The sequence below is a fragment of the Scyliorhinus torazame genome, chromosome 9, assembly GCF_047496885.1.
Source record: "Scyliorhinus torazame isolate Kashiwa2021f chromosome 9, sScyTor2.1, whole genome shotgun sequence".
NCBI lineage: Eukaryota > Metazoa > Chordata > Chondrichthyes > Carcharhiniformes > Scyliorhinidae > Scyliorhinus > Scyliorhinus torazame.
In genome coordinates this window covers 67,871,264-67,894,336 of record NC_092715.1, presented here as the reverse complement: position 1 = coordinate 67,894,336, position 23,073 = coordinate 67,871,264, and the positions used below count along the sequence as shown (strand labels likewise).

Genomic DNA, 23,073 nt, shown 5'->3' with positions numbered 1-23,073 from the left:
CTTAACAGGAGTAAAGCAGAAATTAGATGCAATGCTGACATTGCCATAAATAAAGCGACTCAACAATGATTCTGATTACCATGCTGAGAGTCAGGGTGCTTTTTCAAGAGCTGGAGATCCATGCAGAAACGATACCAGATGATTATTACGGACTGACATTGATGGTGCACTGCAACGTTGGCTGCTGTTGTCTGCTACAATCCACCATAGGATCCATCACAGCTTCCTTGGTTTCAAAGCAAAACACTGCAATCTGCAGTTAAATATTTTCTGACGTAAATTTAGTTCATTTCTCGTGTGAAAAGGCTGTTGGCAGTCAAGGCACAGAGTGTGTGTTTGGAGCTTGTTCATTAACTGCCTCAAATGTAGACAATAAAACCTCATCCCACACTTTTAATCTCTCATCATCCCAAAGTAGGTCAATACGCTGGCAGAAAAGCAAAGGATCATGGGAATAAATTTAGATTTAGCATTTTTAACAATTTCTTTTATTGCTTTCTCCCAATAGTTCAGAAATATTATTTTTTTAAATGCTATTTATGATTTCCTGTGAAAGCATGCAAACGCTCCCTTGTAAATATTTATGTACTGAAGGAACACATCCTTATGTATGAGATTTGCAGCAGCACATTGAATATTCATGGTTTGACATTAGTAAAAAGCAGCATGCAGCAAGATTGACTCCACTGTAATCATCTATAGCTTTTGTGCAACATTAACACCAGAATTCAACTCGCTTTAAGCTAAAGTGAATTCCCAGCTTTTAACTTGAATTTTCACACGTTTGGTCGGGCACGTTAAATATATGGTACATTTTTAAACCACATTTCAGGCCATCAATAGTGTTTTAAAATTAATTCATGGGATGTGGGGGGTCATTGGCTGGGCCAACAATTATTGCCCATTCCTAATAAGATGATATACCATGATCTCATATAATAATAATCATATGATCATATCATCATATGATAATCATATGAATAATAAATCATATGATACAATCCAGCAAGTTGGCTGGAAACACCATGAGCAATAACAAGTAAATGGTGGCTATTTTACATACCTTTCAGCTTCAGGTAAATATATAACAGATTTTTCACTGGGAAGTGACAAATTTTTCCAAAATGCACTCTCGAGTAACAGATCCATAATTCAGACACACTATTGAAACTTTCGCATCTGTGGCTTTTTGTAGTCCAGAGAAAGTACCAACATCAACTGTGATGGTGTCCTTTGCAAGCGAACTAGGGTCGGAGGAGCTGTTATCTTGGATAATGCACCAGTTGATGGTGACTGAGTTAACTGCCAAACATTGTTCGATATTTAAATCAGGCATCTTGACTCTGATTAGTCAAGGTATTGCCCTGAGAAATGGCTGTCACTTACTTTTGTTTAGCTGAAATAGGCGCAATGTGGGTACATGCTCTTTCTGTCTGAAAAGAACATGGCCCTGCAAATGCGCCACACTGGGACAATCTTCAATTGGCTCTCAGTATGCACACTTAGGATTATTTAGAAAATGTTGTTCAATCATGAAATCACACCCAAGGGTGGACACTAGTTCGCTTGCCAATCAATCAGCACCCTCTTCTCAGTGTAAAATTGTTTGCCTTGACATTAGTATTCTTGTGATTGTCCTGATGAGTGCAAGATGAATCGCTTAGAAATTATTTTTTCAGTAATACGAAAAGCCTTTTAAAAAGCATCTCACTTAATTTAAATCTCCAATAGTAATGAAAATCTGAAGTCATGACACTCCACATTTATGAGCTAAGTTTTCAGTGACAGGTTGTTTAGCAGTAAATAGATGGCCCATAGTTCCAGGTTCTCCCATAAGAGGAAATATCCTTTCCCCATCCACCCTGTCAAGTTCCCACAGGATGTTGTACATTTCAATCAGGTTGGACAGTGCGTTTTGCAAGCACAGGCAGGTTGGGTACAGTCTGTTCTTTGCCCATTACGAACAACGGAAGGGACATGCTGTTTGACACAATCCTCAAGTCTTTGGGATGTATGGCCAACATATCCTTTGCCTTTTCTTTGTCTCAACTCTCTCACTTCCTCAATCCCATCTTTCTTTGCTGTTGTATTTTGCTTTCTGCACATGCATTTACTTTGAATTGAATATTCTAATTTATACTTCCTAATTTATAAAATGTGATTTTGAGGAATTTCAATCCGATTGGTTGAATAGACCAATAGAAATGCCATATGTTGAAGCTCAAAAGCTCATGAAGACTCTTGAGTCGAAGCCAAGCTTGTCCAATACATGACACGCGGGCTATGTCACCTGCGAAGTCCCCCAATATGACCACCCGAGACAGTTTTAAAAAGTTGTTCCTCCAATAATAGACCATTCCTCTCCTATGTCTGCTGATAGGCTCACAAATGTATATGCATATATACACACACATGTATCAAATTTAGCATCACTATGAAATAATTACCAAACACTACCACTCATAAGTACCACTTATAAGCTGACTGAAGACACTGGGTACTCATCTCACTGCTCGTAGGCAGTGATAGCCCTGCACAAGTCTCTTCCTCGATTAAAATACCAGAACAAATTTTAAAATCAGTTTGGTGCTCCCACAGACAGGTTTCCAGACCAAACCCATGTTTATGAATGCATCATAGGAACTTCTATATTGGCCCAGTGAAAAACATTGCATCATTAGTTCAAGTTCGATGTGCTCTGCTATTGTTAAGGGAATAAAATAGTTTGAGCATTTAAATATGAGTGAAATATTCACAGCACAAAATGTTCAGCAGCCAGAAGCTTAAGCTAGCTTTAAACACTGGCGAAATGTCTTTTTTCTAACTTAATTCTTTTTTTAAATTTGTTCATGGGTCGTGGGCATCTCGGGTTGTGCCAGCATTCATTGCCCATCCCTAATTTCCCTTGAGGGGGCATTTAAAAGTCAACCACATTGCTGTGGGTCTGGAGTCACATGTAGGCCAGACCAGGTATGGACATTAGTGAATCAGATTTCATAGATTTCATAGAATTTACAGTGCCCCATTCGGCCCATTGAGTCTGCACCAGCTCTTGGAACGAGCACCCTACTGAAGCCCACAATTCCGCCTTATCCCCATAACCCAGTAACCCTTACCAACACTAAGGGCAATTTAGCATGGTCAATCCACCTAACCTGCACATCTTTGGACTGTGGGAGGAAACCGGAGCACCCGGAGGAAACCCACGCACACACGGGGAGGATGTGCAGACTCCGCACAGACAGTGACCCAAGCCGGGAATCGAACCTGGGACCCTGGAGCTGTGAAGCAATTGTGGTAACCACTATGCTACCGTGCTGCCCAGATGGGTTTTTACGACAATCGCAGATGGTTTCATGGTCACTGTTAGGCTTCTAATTCCAGATTTTAATTTAATTTAATTTATTTAATTCAAATGTCATCATCTGCAGTGGTGTGATTTGAACCTGGGTCCCCAGAGCATTACTCTGGGTTTCTGGTTTACTGGTCCAGTGACAATACCACTACGCCACTGTCTCCCCAGTCTGTCAGTGAATTCTCAATTTGAGACACAAAATTTCAGAATTGAAAGCCTTTGCATTTAAGTAAATTCCACTTTCCATTGATGAATTACTTGCTCCCAGCCAATACGTGGCAAAGTTACATGAGAATTGGCATGCTTTAACACTGCAGGCAAAATGATTTCGAGCTGCACCACTATTCTCTGGCAGTAAAGTGTTTCATCAATTTCAAATGCCAGAATTAGCGAGCATGCCTACATCACTTCATAACCAAATACAAACTTGCAGTGCTAAAATGAATTGGAATATATTATAACAATTTTGCATATCTTATCTCTATTGAACCATAGAGCCCCGACAGTGCAGACCGAGACATGTGCTTAAGTACAATACATGCGCATTTCTTGCACTCAATTTCAGTATCATATATTATTAAATCAGTTACAGTCAATGAACAAAGTAACAAACAGTGTTAGGTTAAAATACAAGTTTGTACTTGTACAGCACCTTTCAAAATCTCATGTTCCCAAAGCACTTGACAGCCAATTAAATACATTTGAAGTGCAGTCACTGTCGTCATGTCAGGGAAACAAAACAACCAATTTGTGCACAGCAAGGTCTATAATTTGCAGTGAGATAATGGCCATATGCAATGGTTAAATGAGGCTGGTTGAGGGATAAAAATTGGTCACGACACAAGGGAGAACACTTCACTGCTCTACTTCCAATAACACCCTTTATCCAAAAGATGGCATCTCCCTTAGTACTCTGCTGAAGAGTAAATGTTGTGCTCTCTGTCAAAGTTAGAGATTACTACTTTCTGGGTCCTGTTTTTAAATCTACTTAGACCATAAGACCATAAGACATAGGAGCAGAATTAGGCCACTCGGCCCATTGAGCCTGCTCCGCCATTCAATCATGGCTGATATTTTCTCATCCCCATTCTCCTGCCTTCTCCCCATAACCCCTGATCTCCTTGTTAATCAAGAACCTATCTATCTCTGTCTTAAAGACACTCAGTGAATTGGCCTCCACAGCCTTCTGCGGCAAAGAGTTCCACAGATTCACCCTTTAGTCTGAGATGGTGTCCTCTGGTTCTAGTTTTTCCTACAAGTAGAAACATTATCTCCACGTCCACTCTATCCAGGCCTCACAGTATCCTGTAAGTTTCAATAAGATCCCCCCTCATCCTTCTAAACTCCAACAAGTACAGACCCAGAGTCCTCAAACGTTCCTCATACGACAAGTTCTTAATTCCAGGGATCATTCTTGTGAACCTCCTCTGGACCCTTTCCAAGGCCAGCACACACTTCCTTAGATGCGGGGCCCAAAACTGCTCACAATACTCCAAATGGGGTCTGACCAGAGCCTTGTACAGCCTCAGGAGTACATCCCTGGTCTTGTATTTTAGCCCTCTTGACATGAATGCTAACATTGCATTTGCCTACTTAACTGCCGACTGAACCTGTACATTAACCTTAAGAGAATCATTAACAAGGACTCCCAAGTCCCTTTGTGTTTCGGATTTCCTAAGCATTTCCCCATTTAGAAAATAGTCCATGCCTAAATTCCTCCTGCCGAAGTGCATAACCTCACACCTTTCCACATTGTATTTCATTTGCCACTCCATTGCCCACTCTCCTAGCTTGTCCAAATCCTTCTGCAGCCCCCTTGCTTCCTCAATACTACCTGTCCCTCTACAGATCTTTGTATAATCTGCAAAATTAGCAACAGTGCCTTCAGTTCCTTCCTCCAGATCATTAATGTATATTGTGAAAAGTTGTGGTCCCAGCACAGACCCCTGAAGAACACCACTAGTCACCGGCTGCCATCCTGAAAAAGACCCCTTTATCCCCACTCTCTACCTTCTTCCAGTCAGCCAATCTCCTAGCCACGCCAGGATTTTACCTTTAACACCATGGGCTCTTAACTTATTTAACAGTCTCCTCTGCGGCACCTTGTCAAAAGCCTTCTGGAAATCTAAACACTGGTCCACTGGTTCTCCTTTGTCTAACTTCCTTGTACCTCGTATATAAGGAGCAAGTGGGTAACTAGAGAAAGGATTGGCCCACTCAAAGGCAAAAGAGGGAATTTATGCGTGGAGTGAGAGGAAATGGGTGAGATTCTTAATGGGTACTTTGCATCGGTATTCACCATGGAGAGGGACGTGACGGATGTTGAGGCTAGGGATGGATGGTTAAATACTCTAGGTCAAGTCGGCATAAGGAACGGGGACGTTTTGGGTATTCTAAAAGGCATTAAGGTGGACACTTCCCCAGGTCCGGATGGGATCTATCCCAGGTTACTGAGGGAAGCGAGGGACGAAATAGCTGGGGCCTTAACAGATATCTTTGCAGCATCCTCGAGCACGAGTGAGGTCCCGGAGGACTGGAGAATTGCTAATGTTGTCCCTTTGTTTAAGAAGGGTAGCAGGGATAATCCAGGGAATTATAGACCTGTGAGCTTGACGTCAGTGGTAGGCAACTGTTGGAGAAGATACTGAGGGATAGGATCAATTGACATTTGGAAGAAAATAGACTTATCAGTGATAGGCAGCATGTTTTGTGCAGGGAAGGTCATGTCTTACAAACCAAATAGAATTCTTTGAGGCAGTGACAACTTTGATTGATGAGGGAAGGGCTGTAGATGTCATATACATGGACTTCAGTAAGGCGTTTGATAAAATTTCCCATGGCAGGTTGATGGAAAAAGTGAAGTCGTATGGGGTTCAGGGTGTACTAGCTAGATGGATAAAGAACTGGTTGGGCAACAGGAGACAGAGAGTAGTGGTGGAAGGGAGTGTCTCACAATGGAGAAAGGTGACCAGTGGTGTTCCACAGGGATCCGTGCTCAGACCACTGTTGTTTGTGATATACATAAATGATCTGGACAAAGGTATAGGTGGTCTGATTAGCAAGTTTGCAGAAGATACTAATATTGGTGGAGTTGCAGATAGCGAGGAGGACTGTCAGAGAATAAAGCAAAATATAGATAGATTGGAGAGTTGGGCAGAGAAATGGCAGATGGAGTTCAATCCGGGCAAATGCAAGGTGATGCATTTTGGAAGATCTAATTCAAGAGCAGACTATACGGTCAATGGAAGAGTCCTGGGGAAAATTGATGTACAGAGAGATCTGAGAGTCCAGGTCCATTGTACCCTGAAGGTGGCAACGCAGGTCGATAGAGTGGTCAAGAAGGCATACAGCGATTTCCGGTTGCGGCGATGCAGAGCTAAGCCGCATATTTCGGCAGCTCCCGCTTTAACGGAGTTTTGGGCTCTCCGGAGGAGCCCTAACGGAAATTTTTTGATTGAATCCCGTGTGGGAAGGTGAAGTAAGGTCCCCCCTTACGTCGTATGGCGGGGATTAGCGATGGAGCGACGGAGAAAGAGGCTTTGGAGCAGCGGCAAAAACGAGGGGATAAAACCAAGATGGCGGAGGACGGACATCGAGCAGCATGGGGGCCGGACCAGCAGGAGTTCCTCAGGCGCTGCGTGGAGGAGCTTAAAAAAGAGGTGCTGGTGCCAATGCTGTTGGCGATCGAGGGGCTGAAGGAGACCCAGAAGGCCCAGGCGGTGGAGCTCCGTGAGGTGAGGGATAAAACTAATGAGAACGAGGACGAGATCCTGGGCCTGGTGGTAAAGATGGAGGCGCACGAGGCGGTGCACAAGAGGTGGGCCGAGAGACTCGAGGTCCTGGAGAACAGGTCGAGGAGGAAGAATCTCCGGATTCTGGGTCTCCACGAAGGAGTGGAGGGGGCTGATGCCGGGGCGTATGTGAGCACGATGCTCCATTCGCTGATGGGTGCGGAGGTCTCTCCGAGCCCCCTGGAGCTAGAAGGGGCTCACCGGGTCCTGGCGAGGAGACCCAAGGCTGGCGACCCGCCAAGGGCGATGTGGCGAGGTTCCATCGCTTCGCAGACAAAGAGAGTGTCCTGAGATGGGCCAAGAAGGTGCGGAGCAGTAGATGGGAGAATGCGGTGATCCGAGTCTACCAGGACTGGAGTGCAGAGGTGGCAAAGAGGAGAGCGGGCTTCAACTGAGCCAAGGCGGTGCTGCATAAAAAAAAGTGAGATTCGGAATGCTGCAGCCTGCGTGACTGTGGGTCACTTATCAGGACCGACACCACTATTTTGAAATGCCAGAAGAGGCTTGGACCTTTATCCAAACCGAAAATTTGGACTTGAACTGAGGGGCTGTGATTGTGGGGGAGATGTTGACTGTATATAGGATTGTAAATATGGGTAAAGAATGTTTCACGGGTGGGATGATGGATGGGGATGGGGGAAAGAGTTATTTTTTCTTTTGATGAGATAGTGGGGAATGTGGGCGTCGGTGCTGGAGGGAGGTGAGACTCCGGGATGGGGGAAACTGGGATAAGGCCGCAACAGGAGCTGCGCTACAGGGGGCGGGGCTGGCTCAGGAAAGCGTGGGCTTTTTCCCGCGCTAGGGAGGGGGGGGGATGGAGGAACGCAAGGAGGAGGAGAGATTCCCACACGGGGAGATCAACGGGAAGGCAGGGGAAGCCGGGGTCAGCAGAAGTCAGCTGACTCACGGAAGTAGTATGGGGGGAGCAAAAGAGCTAGATGCAGATCTAGCGGGGAGGGAGGAGGGAAGGTGGGGGGAAGAGAGGAAAGGGGGGGATAATAGGGTTGCTGCTGCACTGGCCGAGGGGGAACTGAAAATGGAAGAGGTGGTCGGGGCGGGGGTTCCCCGTCTGGGAGACTGGAGGGTGCGGGAGACGCGGGCAAGGGACTGGCCTAAGATAAGAGATGGCTAGTCGGGGGGGCACTTGCCCCCCCCCCCCCCCCCCCCAATCCAGCTGATCACGTGGAATGTGAGAGGCCTAAATGGGCCGGTTAAGAGGGCCCGAGTGTTCGCGCACTTAAAGGGACTGAAGGCAGACGTGGTCATGCTTCAGGAGACGCATCTGAAGGTGGCAGATCAGGTCAGGTCAAGGAAGGGATGGGTAGGACAGGTGTTCCATTCGGGGCTGGATGCGAAGAATAGAGGGGTGGCAATACTGGTGGGGAAGTGGGTGTCGTTTGAGGCCAAGAACATAGTAGCGGACAATGGAGGCCGATACGTGATGGTGAGCGGTAGGTTGCAGGGGACGGGGGTAGTATTGGTAAATGTATACGCCCCGAACTGGGACGATGCTGGATTCATGAAATGGATGTTGGGGCGTATTCCGGACTTGGAGGTAGGGAGCTTGATAATGAGTGGGGATTTCAACACAAGTGTTGGACCCAGCATTAGATCGTTCCAGATCTAGGACGGGGAAGAGGCCGGCTGCGGCCAAGGTGCTCAGGCTGGCAGACAAGGAAGTGTGTGGGAGGGTGCGGGGGTGCATCGAAAGATATCTGGAGGCCAACGACAACGGAGAGGTGCAGGTGGGAGTAGTATGGGAGGCGCTGAAGGCGGTGGTCAGGGGAGAGTTAATCTCCATCAGGGCTTATAGGGAGAAGAGAGAGGGCAGGGAAAGGGAGAGGTTAGTGGGGGAGATTTTAAGGGTGGACAGGAGCTATGCAGAGGCTCCTGATGAGGGGCTACTCAGGGAGAGACGAAGTCTCCAGACGGAGTTCGACCTGTTGACCACGGGGAAGGCAGAGGCACAGTGGAGAAAGGCACAGGGGGCGATGTATGAATATGGGGAGAAGGCAAGTCGGATGCTGGCACACCAGCTCCGTAAGAGGATGGCAGCGAGGGAACTAGGTGGAGTCAAGGATGGCAGGGGAACTACGGTGCGGAGTGCGGTGAAAGTGAATGAGGCAATCAAGGCCTTTTACAAGGAGCTGTATAGGTCCCAGCCCCCAGGGGGAAAAGAGGGGATGCGACGATCCTTGGACCAACTGAGGTTCCCGAGGGTGGAGGAGCGGGAGGTGGCTGGTTTTGGGGCACCAATCGGGGTGGAGGGGCTGGTTAAAGGACTGGGGAGCATGCAGGCAGGGAAGGCCCCGGGGCCAGATGGGTTCCCGGTGGAGTTCTATAGGAAGTATGTAGATCTGTTAGCCCCGTTGCTGGTAAGGACCTTTAATGAAGCAAGGGGGGGGGACCCTGCCCCCGACAATGTCGGAGGCGACGATCTCTTTGATCCTGAAGCGGGATAAGGACCCACTGCAATGTGGGTTGTATAGACCGATCTCGCTCCTCAACGTAGATGCTAAGTTGCTGGCAAAAATGTTGGCTACGAGGATTGAGGACTGTGTCCCAGGGGTGATTCAGGAGGACCAGACGGGATTCGTAAAGGGTAGGCAGCTAAATACCAATGTGCGAAGGCTCCTAAATGTGTAATGGTGCCATCAGTGGAGGGAGAGGCGGAGATAGTGGCAGCTATGGACACGGAGAAGGCCTTTGACCGAGTAGAGTGGGAGTATCTCTGGGAAGTGTTGCGGAGGTTTGGGTTTGGAGAGGGGTTTATCAGTTGGGTTAAACTCCTATATAGAGCCCCGGTGGCGAGTGTGGTTACGAATCGGCGGAGGTCGGACTATTTTCGGCTGTATCGAGGGACGAGGCAGGGGTGCCCCCTGTGCCCCTTGTTGTTTGCACTAGCAATTGAACCTTTGGCCATGGCATTAAGGGAGTCTGGGAAATGGAGGGGGGTGGTCCGAGAAGGAGAGGAGCATCGAGTGTCACTGTATGCAGACAACCTGTTGCTGTATGTGGCGGACCCAGAGGAGGGGATGGTGGAGGTCATGCAGATCCTAAGGGAGTTTGGGGACTTCTCAGGCTTTAAGCTCAATGTAGGGAAGAGCGATCTCTTTGTGGTGCAGCCGGGGGATCAGGGAAGAGGGATAGACGACCTACCGCTGAGGAGGGCGGATAGGTGCTTTCGATACTTGGGGATCCAGGTAGCTAGGAGCTGGGGGGCCCTGTACAAATTTAACGAGGCTGGTGGAGCAGATGGAGGAGGACTTTAAACTGTGGGACATGTTGCCGCTCTCGCTGGAGGGCAGGGTACAGTCGATTAAAATGGTGGTCCTTCCGAGGTTTCTTTTTGTATTTCAATGCCTTCCAATTGTGATCACCAAGGCCTTGTTTAAGAGGGTAGGCAGGAGCATTATGGGCTTTGTGTGGGCGAGTAAGACCCCAAGGGTAAGGAGCGAAGTAGGGATAGAGGAGGGCTGGCGTTGCAGAATCTAGGTGGCTACTATTGGGCAGCCAACATGGCGATGATCCGTAAGTGGGTGATGGAGGGAAAGGGGGCGGCATGGAAGAGGTTGGAGATGGCGTCCTGCAAAGGAATGAGCCTGGGGGCGCTGGTGACGGCACCGCTGCCGCTCTCGCCGACAAGGTACAACACGAGTCCAGTGGTGGCGGCAACGCTAAAGATCTGGGGGCAGTGGAGACGGCACAGGGGTGCGATGGGAGCCTCGGTGTGGTCCCCGATCAGAGACAACCATCGGTTTGTCCCGGGAAGGATGGGCGGGGGGTTTCAGAGCTGCCATAGGGCAGGGATTAAAAGAATGGGGGACCTGTTCATTGATGGGACGTTTGCGAGCTTAGGGGCGCTGGAGGAGATGTTTGGGCTACCCCCGGGAAACGCTTTCAGGTACATGCAAGTAAGGGCGTTTGTGAGGCGGCAGGTGAGGTTGAAAATTTTGTTTAAAAATTCTTAATAATTATATTTTTCTTAAAAAAAGAAGACATACAGCATGCTCGCCTTCATCGGACGGGGTATTGAGTACAAGAGTCAGCAGGTCATGTTACAGTTGTACAGGATTTTGGTCAGGCCACATTTGGAATACTGCGTGCAGTTCTGGTCGCCACATTACCAGAAGGATGTGGATGTTTTAGAGAAGGTGCAGAGGAGGTTCACCAGGATGTTGTCTAGTATGGAGGGTGCTAGCTATGAAGAAAGGTTGAGTAGATTAGGATTGTTTTTGTTGGAAAGACGGAGGTTGAGGGGGGACCTGATTGAGGTCTACAAAATTATGAGAGGTATGGACAGGGTGGATAGCAACAAGCTTTTTCCAAGAGTGGGTCACGATTTCAAGGTGAGAGGGGGAAAGTTGAAGGGAGATGTGCGTGGAAAGTTTTTTACGCAGAGGGTGGTGGGTGCCTGGAACACTTTGCCAGCAGAGGTGGTAGAGGCAGGCACGATAGCATCATTAAAGATGCATCTAGACAGATATATGAACGGGCGGGGATCAGAGGGGAGTAGATCCTTGGAAAATAGAAGACAGGTTTTGATAAAGGATCTGGATCGGCGCAGGCTGGGAGGGCCGAAGGGCCTGTTCCTGTGCTGTAATTTTCTTTGTTCTTTGTTGTTCCTCAAAAGAACTCGAACAGATTTGTCAGACACGACCTCCCTTTGACAAAGCCGTGCTGACTCAGTCCTATTTTACCATGCACTTCCAAGTACTTTGCGATCTGATCTTTAATAACAGACTCGAAAATCTTACCAATGACCGAAGTCAGGCTAACCGGCCTATAATTTCCCATCTTCTGCTTCCGTCCCCACTTAAACAGTGATGTTACATTAGCCACTTTCCAGTCCTCTGGGATCCTTCCCGCCTCCAGTGATTCCTGAAAGATCATCACCAATGCCCCCACAATTTCTTCAGCTATCTCTTTTAGGACCCTGGGGTGTACTCCATCCGGTCCAGGTGATTTATCCGCCTTCAAACCTTCTCCTTAGCAGTGGTCATTGCACTCACCTCTGCCCCCTGGTTCTCCTGCAGCTCTGGCATCCCACTGGTGTCTTCCACCGTGAAGACTGATGCAAAGTAACTATTCAGTTCGTCTGCCATTTCTTTGTTTCCTATTATTGCTTCTCCGGCCACATTTTCCAGTGGTCCAATGTCTATTTTTGCCTCTCTCTTACCTTTTATATATTATGGGCCAGAGTTTAGAGAACCCCAAAGTGTATCATGGAGTTCACCTGACCCACAACTTTTAATAGATTGTGGTATGGGGTGCACACGGCCCACTCTACATATGTGGTACAGCAGAAATGGAAAAGTATTTTTTAAAGCAAAACAATGTTTATTCTATGAACTCAAGTTAACCTTTTTAAAACATAATGAACATCTTAGCAACCATTAATTCAAATACAACCCCCAAAGACTGCAACACTAAGTAATCCTTTAAGCTTTCCTTTTAACATCCATAAGACTTAAAACCATAACCTTTAACAGAAGCACATCAGGTTAAAGTCACTACTGAGAGCAGTTATTAGTTTTAAATCACAAAAGGACCGATTTCAGTTTTTAGATTACAGAGAGAGAGACTAATACCCCTTCTGGCTGGGACTGCAGCTATCCAGCTCTAAAAACAAAACTAAAACACAACCTGCAGCAAACAGCCCAAAACAAAAGTAAAAAGCTGACAGACAGCCCAGCTCTACCCACACTCTGACATCAATGATAAACACCCATTTCTTAAAGGTACTCTCACATGACAATATTGAAAAAAACTCTTCCTATCTTCCTTTATATTACTAGCTAGTTTGCACTCATACTTCATCTTCTCCACCCTTATTGCTTTTGTAGCTGCCCTCTGCTCACTTTTAAAGGCTTCCCAATCCTCTGGCTTCCCACTAATATTCGCCACTTTGTATGCTTTTTCTTTAGCCTTTATGCTGTCCTTGACATCCCTTGTCAGCCATGGATGCCTTGTCCTCCCCATGTTTCCTCCTCCTTGGGATGAATTTCTGTTGTGCCTCCCTAATAACCCGCAAAAACTCCTGCCGTTTCTGTTCCACTGTCTTCCCTGCGAGGCTCCTTTTCCAACCAACTCTGGCCAGCTCCTCCCTCATGTCTTTGTTGTTACCCTTATTTAATTGTAATACCGTTCCATCTGATTGCAGCTTCTCCCTCTCAAACTGCAGGGTAAATTCGATCATATTGTGGTCACTGCTCCCTAAGGGTTCCTTCACCTTAAGATCCCTAATCAAGTCTGCCTCATTACATATCACGAAATCCAGAATTGCCTGTTCCCTGGTAGGCTCCGTCACAAGCTGCTCCAAAAAAAACCATCTCTTAGACATTCCACAAATTCCAAGTCTTGGGATCCACAACCAACCTGATTTTCCCAGTCCACCTGCATAATGACTATGATTACAATGATTATTGTAATATTGCCATTTTTACATGCCTTTTATATCTCCTTATTTATTTTCTGCTTATTATTTATTTACTTCCTAACTCCCTAAATCCTGTTTGTTTTTAGGTCGGGGACCTCTGATCGGGGACCACACCGAGGCTCCCATCGCACCCCTGTGCCGTCTCCACTGCCCCCAGATCTTTAGCGTTGCCGCCACCACTGGACTCATCCCTTGTTTTTAGGGGATCTTCGTTTTTCAAAATTCTTGGGATCTGGACGCGTCTCTGGCACGGCCTGCATTATTGCCTATCCATAGTTAGCCTTGAGAAGATGGTGTGAGAGCTAGCTTCTTGATCTGCTGCAGTCCATGAGGTGTAGGTCTACCCACAATGCTGTTATGGACAGAGTTCCAGGATTTTGACTCAGTGACTGTAAAGGAACAGCAATATAGTTCAAAGTCAGGATGGTGTGTGGCTTGGAGAGGAGCTTGCAGTTGGTCATAGTCATAGAGGTCTACCGCACAGAACAGGCCCTTTGGCCCATTGCATCTGCGCTGGTCAATAGTCATGGTGTTTCCATGCATCTGTTGCCCTTGTCCTTTTAGGTGGTAGAGGTCATGGGTTTTCAAGGTGCTGTTGAAGGAGACTTGGCAAGTTGCTGCAGTGCATCTTGTACATGTTACACACAGCTGCCACTGTGGTACAGTGGTGGAGGGAGTTAAAGTTGACAGTGGTGGTGCTAATAAAGCTGCTGTTTGGTCCTGGATGATGGTCGAGTGCTTGAGTTTAATTTATCCAGGCAAGTGGAGAGTATTCCATCATACTTCTGACTTGTGCTATGCAGATGGTGGACAGGCTTTGGGGAGTCAGGTGGTGAATCACTCACCATAGAGTACCCAGTCTCTGACCTGCTCTTGTAGCCACAGTGTTTATATGGCTAATCCAGCACAGTTAGTGGTCAATGGTAACCCCCAGGATGTTGATAGTGGGGGATTCAGTGATGGTAATGCCATTGAATGTCAAGGGGCAATGGTTAGATTCTTGTGTGGTACGAGTGTTACTTGCCACTTATCAGCCGAGGTCTGAATGTTGTCCAAATCTTTTGCACATGGGCACAGACAGTTTCAGTGGCTAAGGAATCGCAAATGATTCTGAAAATCATCAGTGAACATCCCAACTCCTGACCTTATGATGGAGAGATGACCATTGGTGAAGCAGCTAAAGATGATTGGGCCGAGGACACCACCCAAGGAACTCCTGCAGTGATATCATGAGACTGAGATGATTGACCTCCAACAGCCATGTGATGATATGTATCAGAAGCTGAATAAGGTCAAGTGTGACATCAAGATTCTGAACAGACTGGCTGAAACTCAGGTTGTTGCCAAGGAGAGGGACTGAGTAGGTAACCAGGGAACAAAATTTGAAGTGGGGGCTGAAAAGAACGGCTCCAGTCTTCCCCATGTTTAATGGAGGAAATTTCTGCTCATTCAGGACTGATAGATAAGCAGTCTGATAATTTAGCAACCGTAGAGGAGTCAAGAGAAGTGGTAGTGAAGTAGAGCTGGGTGTCATCGGTACACGTGAATTGGAGCCATGGCTTTTGATGATGTTGCTGAGAGACAGCATGTCGATGAGAGGTAGGAAGCGGCCAAGTACAGATCCTTCAGGACATCAATGGAACAGTGCAGGAGCTGAGCAAAGAGCCATTTTAAGTGATTCGCTGGCTTCGATGAGATAGACGAGAATGGAAGCACATGACAGCAGTCCCAGCCCAGCCAGACGATGGTGAAAACAGGCTGGATGAGGATGGTGTCAGCATAGGCTGCAAACTGGTCAGGAAGAATGAGGATGGAAGGCTTACTTTTTACATAGTCACAAAGGATGTCATTTGAGAGGGATTAATTAATGGTGTTTGGAAAGATGAGAATAGATTTAGGAGGCAATCAGGGACTCGAGAGAGAATCGGGGAGTTAGAGTGGTAAATGCTTAAACTAGTGCTCAGTCACATTAACCAAGGTCACAGATTTGAACCTCTGTCTATGCTTTATTAGTAACGTTTCCACAATTGAATTGGGGAGAGGAAGGATCAGGGAATGGCTCTGGAGAGAAAGCAGGATTATTTTAATGGAGATGGCTTCCCATAAATAAACAACCGGCTGAATTGCGTTCACCATTTTGGTAAGATTGTGGAAAGCAGCAATGCCCTCAGACTCAGCAATTGTCACTGCCTTCAGGGGAGGTGCAAAGGGGGTAGTAAGTGTTTTGTTTGAAGTAATAGTAAAGCAACAGTGTAGGATCACATATTTTTTAACAGACATCCAAAAATATTCCAAAAAGGTTTCTTAACTCTTCAATTTACCCAAGATAAAGGCGGCATGTTTCAGGAAAATGGAAAGATAAATGCAAGCTGTGATTTTGATTATATGTACGACCCACCCATATGGTATAAATGTGTATACTAAATTTTAATTTTCTTCCCTTCACTATTTTCTTCCTGTCAGGAAGGAAAAAATAATTTTCTCATCATCCTACGTGTATGCTGTTTTTCAGTCCAAGGAATACCAAGAGTGTATTTTGGTTCCCTTCTCTATAGTTAGTGACACACTTCTATCTTTCCTTTCAATTTGGTTAAGCAGAAACACTTAGTAGATGCTGCCTCAATTAACAGTTTTAAATTTAAGTTGAACGGAATTTTGCTGGCCAGGGATACAGGCTGATGGATGGAGTTAGGGAACCGATCAGCCACAATCTCACGGAATAGTAGAACAAGCTTGTGGGGCTCAATGGCATACTCCTGTTCCTACAAAAATCAAAACAAAATTATGTAGTCTACAGACATCTTTTGGTGTAACGAATGCAAAAAACTGTTCTATATTATATTCTGTTGCAGTCATGCCATTAAAAATCCTGGCTTCAAAAACACACACAGGCAGTATGTTTGCTAAAGCTGTGAACAAGAGGTTGTAACGGTGAGGTGATCATTGATTGTAACCATTTACTTGTTTATATATAGATGGTTAATGGAATGTGTTTATGCTTAAAAGGTTCCCTGGGGTGTAGATGATTTGAGGGATTGTGTTTAGTCGTATTGTAGCCACCTGAGTTGGCCACTTCCCGACTTAAAATGGAGAACCGCAAAGGCTGAAGGGAAATTCAGCCAACACAGGCAAAGACTAGCAAATACAGGAATCATGTATATTGGAACCTGCAAAACAACCAGACAGCACCAAACCAGCAGCCATCTGCATAGTAATGTAGCAGCCATCTACATAGTAATGTGCGATCCCCAGGCACAATGGCAATAGTAAAGGTAAACAAAGCCAAGCCAGACTCCTCGGCGCCAGCAGGAGCCAAGACAAAGGAAGGCCAACGGACACTTAGGACCACCTAGGGATCAGGGAACTGCTCCAGCATTGGAGAAATCGATCCAAGTGATCGGAAAGTAGTCCAATCACTTGAAACCAGGTACGGGGTCCGCCCCGAAGGGTGGGAAGGTCCTGGGGACTATAAAGTAAAGCCCCCAAGTTCAAATCGTCCTTCTTGACAGGGTCAATCAGCAACACGAAGCAACCCGAGAGTGAACTGTCCAACGGCCTCCAAGCAAGTGTAGCCATGTAAAATGGCTGCGTTCCGATTAATCTGGCCAAAACCCAGTTTAAAACGGCTAACCCGAAAGACTGCTGGGAAAAGCAGCCAAGAAGACACAAGCAGTCAGCTGCAGACAGGTTTGCATATTCAGCTCTGGGAACGTAGCCCAGATCGATACTCAGGGCTATCAACAGCCCATCAACCCAGGTATCCGCAGTTGCATTCAGGACTGTTTACACCTAATCTACTCAGACATCCACAGTTAAATCGGCTATCCCCGGGAACAATTGCAACATATTAGCAATTGAATACCGGGCCAGACCTGTCGGCGCCTGCAGTGGCCGAAACAAAAACAGGTGAGCGACCACCCCCCGATCGAGGAATCGCCTCACCATTGGACACATCGACCCCAGAGATTGGGGACAGGATCCAATCACTTGGGACTCAGGGTCAAGGGCCGCCCCGGGAGGCGGGAAGCCCCTGGCCCCTATATAAGAGTGAAGGTCCAAGTTCAGATCTCGATCTCTCTCATCTTCGCCTGCTCGAGACCTTCGCAAGACCAACCGGCAAGTGTAAGTTTGAATCCAACGATCGCTATCCGGTAGACACCCCTAGCCACCGACCTGTAGCAGCCTTTTGAATCCCGCGGGCCAGATTTGATTGGACAAGCCATTCGTTTCCCTGACGTGGTGGGCTCTTCCTAAGTTAAGTATTGGCCAGTAGTGATAGGTTTGTTATATAGAAAGTAGTATTAGGGTATTAATATTGCTTGTTGTATATAATAAATGACCGTTGTTTTAATCCTTACTAAGCGGTGTGCTGTGTTATTAATCATAACCTGAACTTGAACCACGTGGCGGTATCATAAAGATACCTGGCGACTCATGAGCAAAGGTGACCTAAACAGAGCAAATAGACTAAGGTTAAAAAGAGCAACATAAGTAAGTCTCAAGTCAACGCTCGCTACGAGATAGGCGCTCCTAGCTACCAGTCCATATCAGCCTTTGAATCCCGCAGACTCAGGACCTGAACAAAAGGCTATTTGTTCCCCTGACCTGGTGGGCCAGTCCGAAGCTAAGTATAGGCCTGTTCGTGATAGAAATAGCCTAGAAAGTAGAGTTTATGCATGAGTAGTGATTTACTGTGTATAATAAATGTGCTTTGATTTGAATCTTACTAATTGGTGTGTTGAGTTATTGATCATTACTTGAACTTGAACCTCGTGGCGGTATCATAAAGATACCTGGCGACTCTACAGCAAAGGCTATAAAACAGCCAATTGAACCAACCAAAAGTTAGCAACAGTATCTAAACAGGGATATCTTAGTGAGAGGAAACTAGAGAATGCCTTATGCCGAGGATACAAATATTCAAATTAATGGGAGGAGCCCAGGTCCGTCTGTAGTTTTGGCAGTTTGCCATAGAATTTTAGTTTGTCAAGACAGAAGGATTTTCAGGTTGTTCCTGAAAGGGTCTCTCTCTCCAAAGGTCTGCAGAGAAACAAGCAACTCTGATTGTTAACTGTATTCATAAGTGGCATTTGAACTGTATTGGGTTCCTTAAGTGGAATATATTCTGGCAGGTGCAGACAGCGTGTTTAAGTTTTTTCCTTCTATTTAAAAACTTTTTTTTTTTTTAATTTGTTCATGAGATGTGGGCAACACTGGCTGGGCCAGCATTTATTGCCCATCCATGAGGGCACATTGTCAATCACATTGCTGTGGATCTGAAGTCACATGTAGGCCAGACCAGATAAGGACTACAGATTAGTGAACCAGATGGGTTTTTACAACAACCGACAATGGTTTCATGGTCCATCTTTAGACTTTTAATTCCAGCTTTTTTATTATTGAATTCAAATTTCACCATCTGCCATGCCGGGATTTGAACCCGGGTCCCCAAAGAATAACTCTGGGTTTATGGATTACTACAAGCGACAGTACCACTACCTTCCCTATCTGTTTTAATTGTTAAACTGTTGAAGTTAAAGTTTGTTTTCCCATAAAAGACACCAGGTCAGTATCATCACTCCTGTGATTAGTAGTCTTCCATCGGTTTTACAAATTGTTGGGATTATCTCGGTCCTAACATTGGATATATGGGATACTGGGCATGTTCAACAATTAAGAGCTATATTACCTTCAGATTGGTGTCAAAACAACTGTAAACAAAATGATAAAGGGGTGAAATATCCTGGGCGGTTATAATCAGAAAATCATACCCCAAATTATATGCATTTTGTGTCCATGTTACCAATGTAAATTGATTACTACATTTCCTGCAAATTGAATTTGCACACAACAGAACATAACCTATATAAGAAACCAGAAATTAATTGGGGCCCCAGTAAAGTGCAAAATTCAAACAATAACTTTAATATTTAAAATGGAATGCAAAGTTTCAAGCCACCTAGCCATAACCACCCGATCGTGGAAACTTTAAACTTGCCATACAAAAGTCATAAAAACATTTTCAAATAAGTGGAACTAAAGTGCAGGTTTTTGAGCGCAAGAATGACTTAGAATCCCTACATTGCAGGAGGCGGCCATTAGGCCCATCAAGTCTGCACCAACTCTTTAAAAAAACACCCTACCTCGGTCCACTGCCCCACACTTTCCTTGCAACCCCATTACCCCACCTAATCTTTCGACACTAAGGGGCAATTTATTATGGCTAATCCACCTAACCTGCGGACTGTGGGAGGAAACCGAAGCACCTGGAAGAAATCCACGTAGACATAGGGAGAAAGTGCAAACTCCACACAGACAGTCACCCAAAGTCGGAATTGCACCCGAGTCCCTGGCACTGTGAGGCAGCAGTGTTAACCACTCTGCCATTGTGCCGCTTACGTATTTTGCTGTTCCTCAAATTTGAAGCATACTTTCACATTTTGAACCAGCCGCATTGAAGGAAATTAATGTATTTAGGACAGAGCCATTACAATAAGCCAAAACATGTTCAAGCACAGGTTCTATTGATAAGTATAAAATATGGAGTGAAGTTGGGCTTAGCATAATTCCACGTATATCAAAAAATCTTGCCATGTTCCATGTCTCTGGATGCAAACACACAGGAGGATCCATTAAGCTACAAATGCAAAATAGCTTCAGACTCCTGATTAATTCAAATCTGCTTTCTGCGCTGAAAAAATGCAAATTAAATAACAAATAACAAGCAGTCGCTTGGAAGTACAGAACTTGAATACTGCTGAAAAGAATGCCAAATTTCAAGTGAACACCATTTTTCACTACAGGAGAAAAAAAATACTGATTGGTTAGCAAGTTAACTCTGTTCGCCAAGGAGTTGCCATATAGAAAGCAATGGAAAGCCATTGGCTCCCCATGCTCCCAGTTAATTCAAGTGAAAAAATTTGCATGACATGTTAAGCTAGCAGTTTCGTGTTGCTATTATGCAGTGGCTACGTGAATGCTATTCTCCACGAACAAGATGCAGCTGTCAGTCCAATAAAATGTTCTGCCCACCAAACAATTGAGCAAGTGTGTATGAATTTCAGTGACAGTGCAATGCCAGATATGTCTCAGCAATTCGCTGATCGAATCAAGCATAATGTTTCTGCGACGGTTCTTAATAAGCAGAGTACAGACTGTACTCAACCAGCACACGCTTGCAAATCCCAAAACAAAGCATCTAACGTTAGATGGGATTCTACGATTGAGCAGCACTTGGGGACAATCCCGAGTGTGCTAATAGCTACATTGACAATCAATTTAAGGAAATCAGTCAAGCATGCAAACATGGCTCATATATGCCTGCTAGTGTCATACATTCAGACTCAAGGGCCTGTTCTCCGCAAATGCAAGGAACATATTCAAGAATTGCACCTTTTTTGAATTATCCGCTAGATTGGGAAACATATACTACCCCATTGCTTTCTCCATGGTTACACCCAAGTCAGAGTTGATTTGCTAACCAAGCAACACTTTCTCAGTCTGAAATGTGTTTGAAATTTGAATTCTTGCATTTCACCAGGTGAGTACAAGATAAAAAGCTTGAGCAACATGTCGCTTTTCAGTAATAATGAAAACACAGCAGGGGGGAAATTTGGTGCCAAATATTTTGAATTCAGTAACTTTGAACGAAGGAGACTGGACTGTGGTTATAATAATAATAATAATAGCTTATTGTCACAAGTAGGCTTTAATGAAGTTACTGTGAAAAGCTCCTAGTCACCACATTCCGCCGCCTGTTCAGGGAGGCCGGTGCGGGAATTGAACCCACGTTGCTGGCATTGTTCGGCATTATAAGCCAGCTATTTAGTCCACGGTGCTATTGTATTCAAGCTATAATTTCTGAAGCAGATTGTCAATCTCTTGAAAAGAATTTAGCCCGTGTTTCATTGTCATTGTCCCTACTTCATGCTGGTACTCACTGCAGGCTGCTAGACACAAATATTATAGAATAGTAGGGAAAATCTATCATACGTGAGAAAGCTTTACAACCAAACATTAGGTTTTGGATCAAAGGTATAATTTTGTGGGGAGGCAAATGCTGCTAATGTGTAGCATCATCCAAAGCTATCAAGCATGATCTTGGTCATGTTGCTATGTTAACACGGTCCTTGTTCATATACATTTCATTTAAAACTGAAAGTATTTGGAATAGGTTCAGTGGTTTTGCCCTTCACATTTTACATAATGTGCCATACTCAAGAGGCTCTGTAACTTGTGGTAATACAAAACTATAAAACATTTCCTTACTGGGACACTATGGAACCATTAGAGGGCACTGTTCCATACTTGCATATGAATACAAGCCAATACAGCCAAAGGTTACTAATGGTCAGTGACTGGAAATAAACCCTGGCACGTCTATTCATCAGTTTGCAATTTTGTTTGGCATCCGCCTTGGTGAATTTGACATGTCAGAGCCACAAACCAGACGTAATGATGGCAGCTTTTGCGCTGAAAAGTTAGGAAAATGTTTCAGGTAGAAAATGGTGAATTTAGTCTTGGATATTTGCACACTTTTTCCCAATAACGACGCAGGAGAATTAATTTTTCTACCTTACATGTTCTGCCAGTTTCAACATTGCTATATCAAGTAACTTGAATAAAACTGATATTTTTGGAGATACGAAAGTGAGTTATCACACTCGATCACAATTCAATGGGATTTCAGCCAATGCTGTTCTGCTGCTCAACAGCTAATAGATTGGTCATAAATCCAACTACATATTTTCCACTGTCTCGGGCTCATCGACAAACACCTCTTACTGAGGAGGTTGATGCAACTTTAAACGACCAAGCATCCACATTATTATTTTATTTCTCAAAAGAGCTTTCAGTTTTGGCCTGACTAAATGGATAACAGTTGACCAAAGTTGAGCTTACGTCCATGAATTAGGTTAGGTACCTGGTCAACGATAAACTCAAATGCTTTTCCTCTTTCTACTCCTTTCCACTCCTGACTCGACACCTAAAAGACTTTATGTTTTAGGTGAGAGAGTCTTGGTTCCCAAACTCCTTCCGCGGCTCCTGAGCATAAGGAAGCAATAACCCCTCCCACCTCAACTCAAAAACTCAAACGTCTGTCAAAATGTGACTTTCAGGAATATGAAAACGACAACAAAAGGTAAGCCTATTCTCAACCAGAAGTAAAAGATTGAGAAACAATTGTCCAATTATTTATTACAACTGAAGTGTGCTTGGTAAAATACAAGTGCGCTGTTTTGGATTGCGAATTTATGATTCTATCAGCTTCAACCTCATTATTAGAGGTAGAACACTACATGGCATTAATTATCAAGGCAACAAATTTCCAAAAGCTTCATAACTACAGCCTAGTGAGAATGCACAACATAACTAATGTTTTTTGTAGTCAATACCAAGGCTGCAATGCAAATTATATTGCATCATTACAACAATGCACACAAGCCTAGGTTGATGCTAATAATATAATAATAATCGCTTGTCACAAG

At 45.1% G+C, this 23,073-nt stretch overlaps 1 protein-coding gene across 8 annotated transcripts in view; it reads right to left on the bottom strand.

Annotated features, from left to right (window-relative positions):
* The window catches only part of LOC140429273 (ceramide transfer protein), a 203,761-nt gene that overhangs the window by 97,505 nt on the left and 83,183 nt on the right, over positions 1-23,073 (bottom strand). Inside the window, exon 1 of one of the 8 annotated variants that reach the window (XM_072516063.1) lies at positions 80-396. The exons of 6 other annotated variants lie outside the window; for them this stretch is intronic. In XM_072516063.1, coding sequence (XP_072372164.1) covers positions 80-82 — 3 coding nt within the window. In that variant the 5' untranslated portion in view covers positions 83-396. Of the gene's footprint in view, positions 1-79; positions 397-23,073 lie in introns of those variants that run through there. One more of the 8 variants, XM_072516062.1, reaches the window with a different exon arrangement.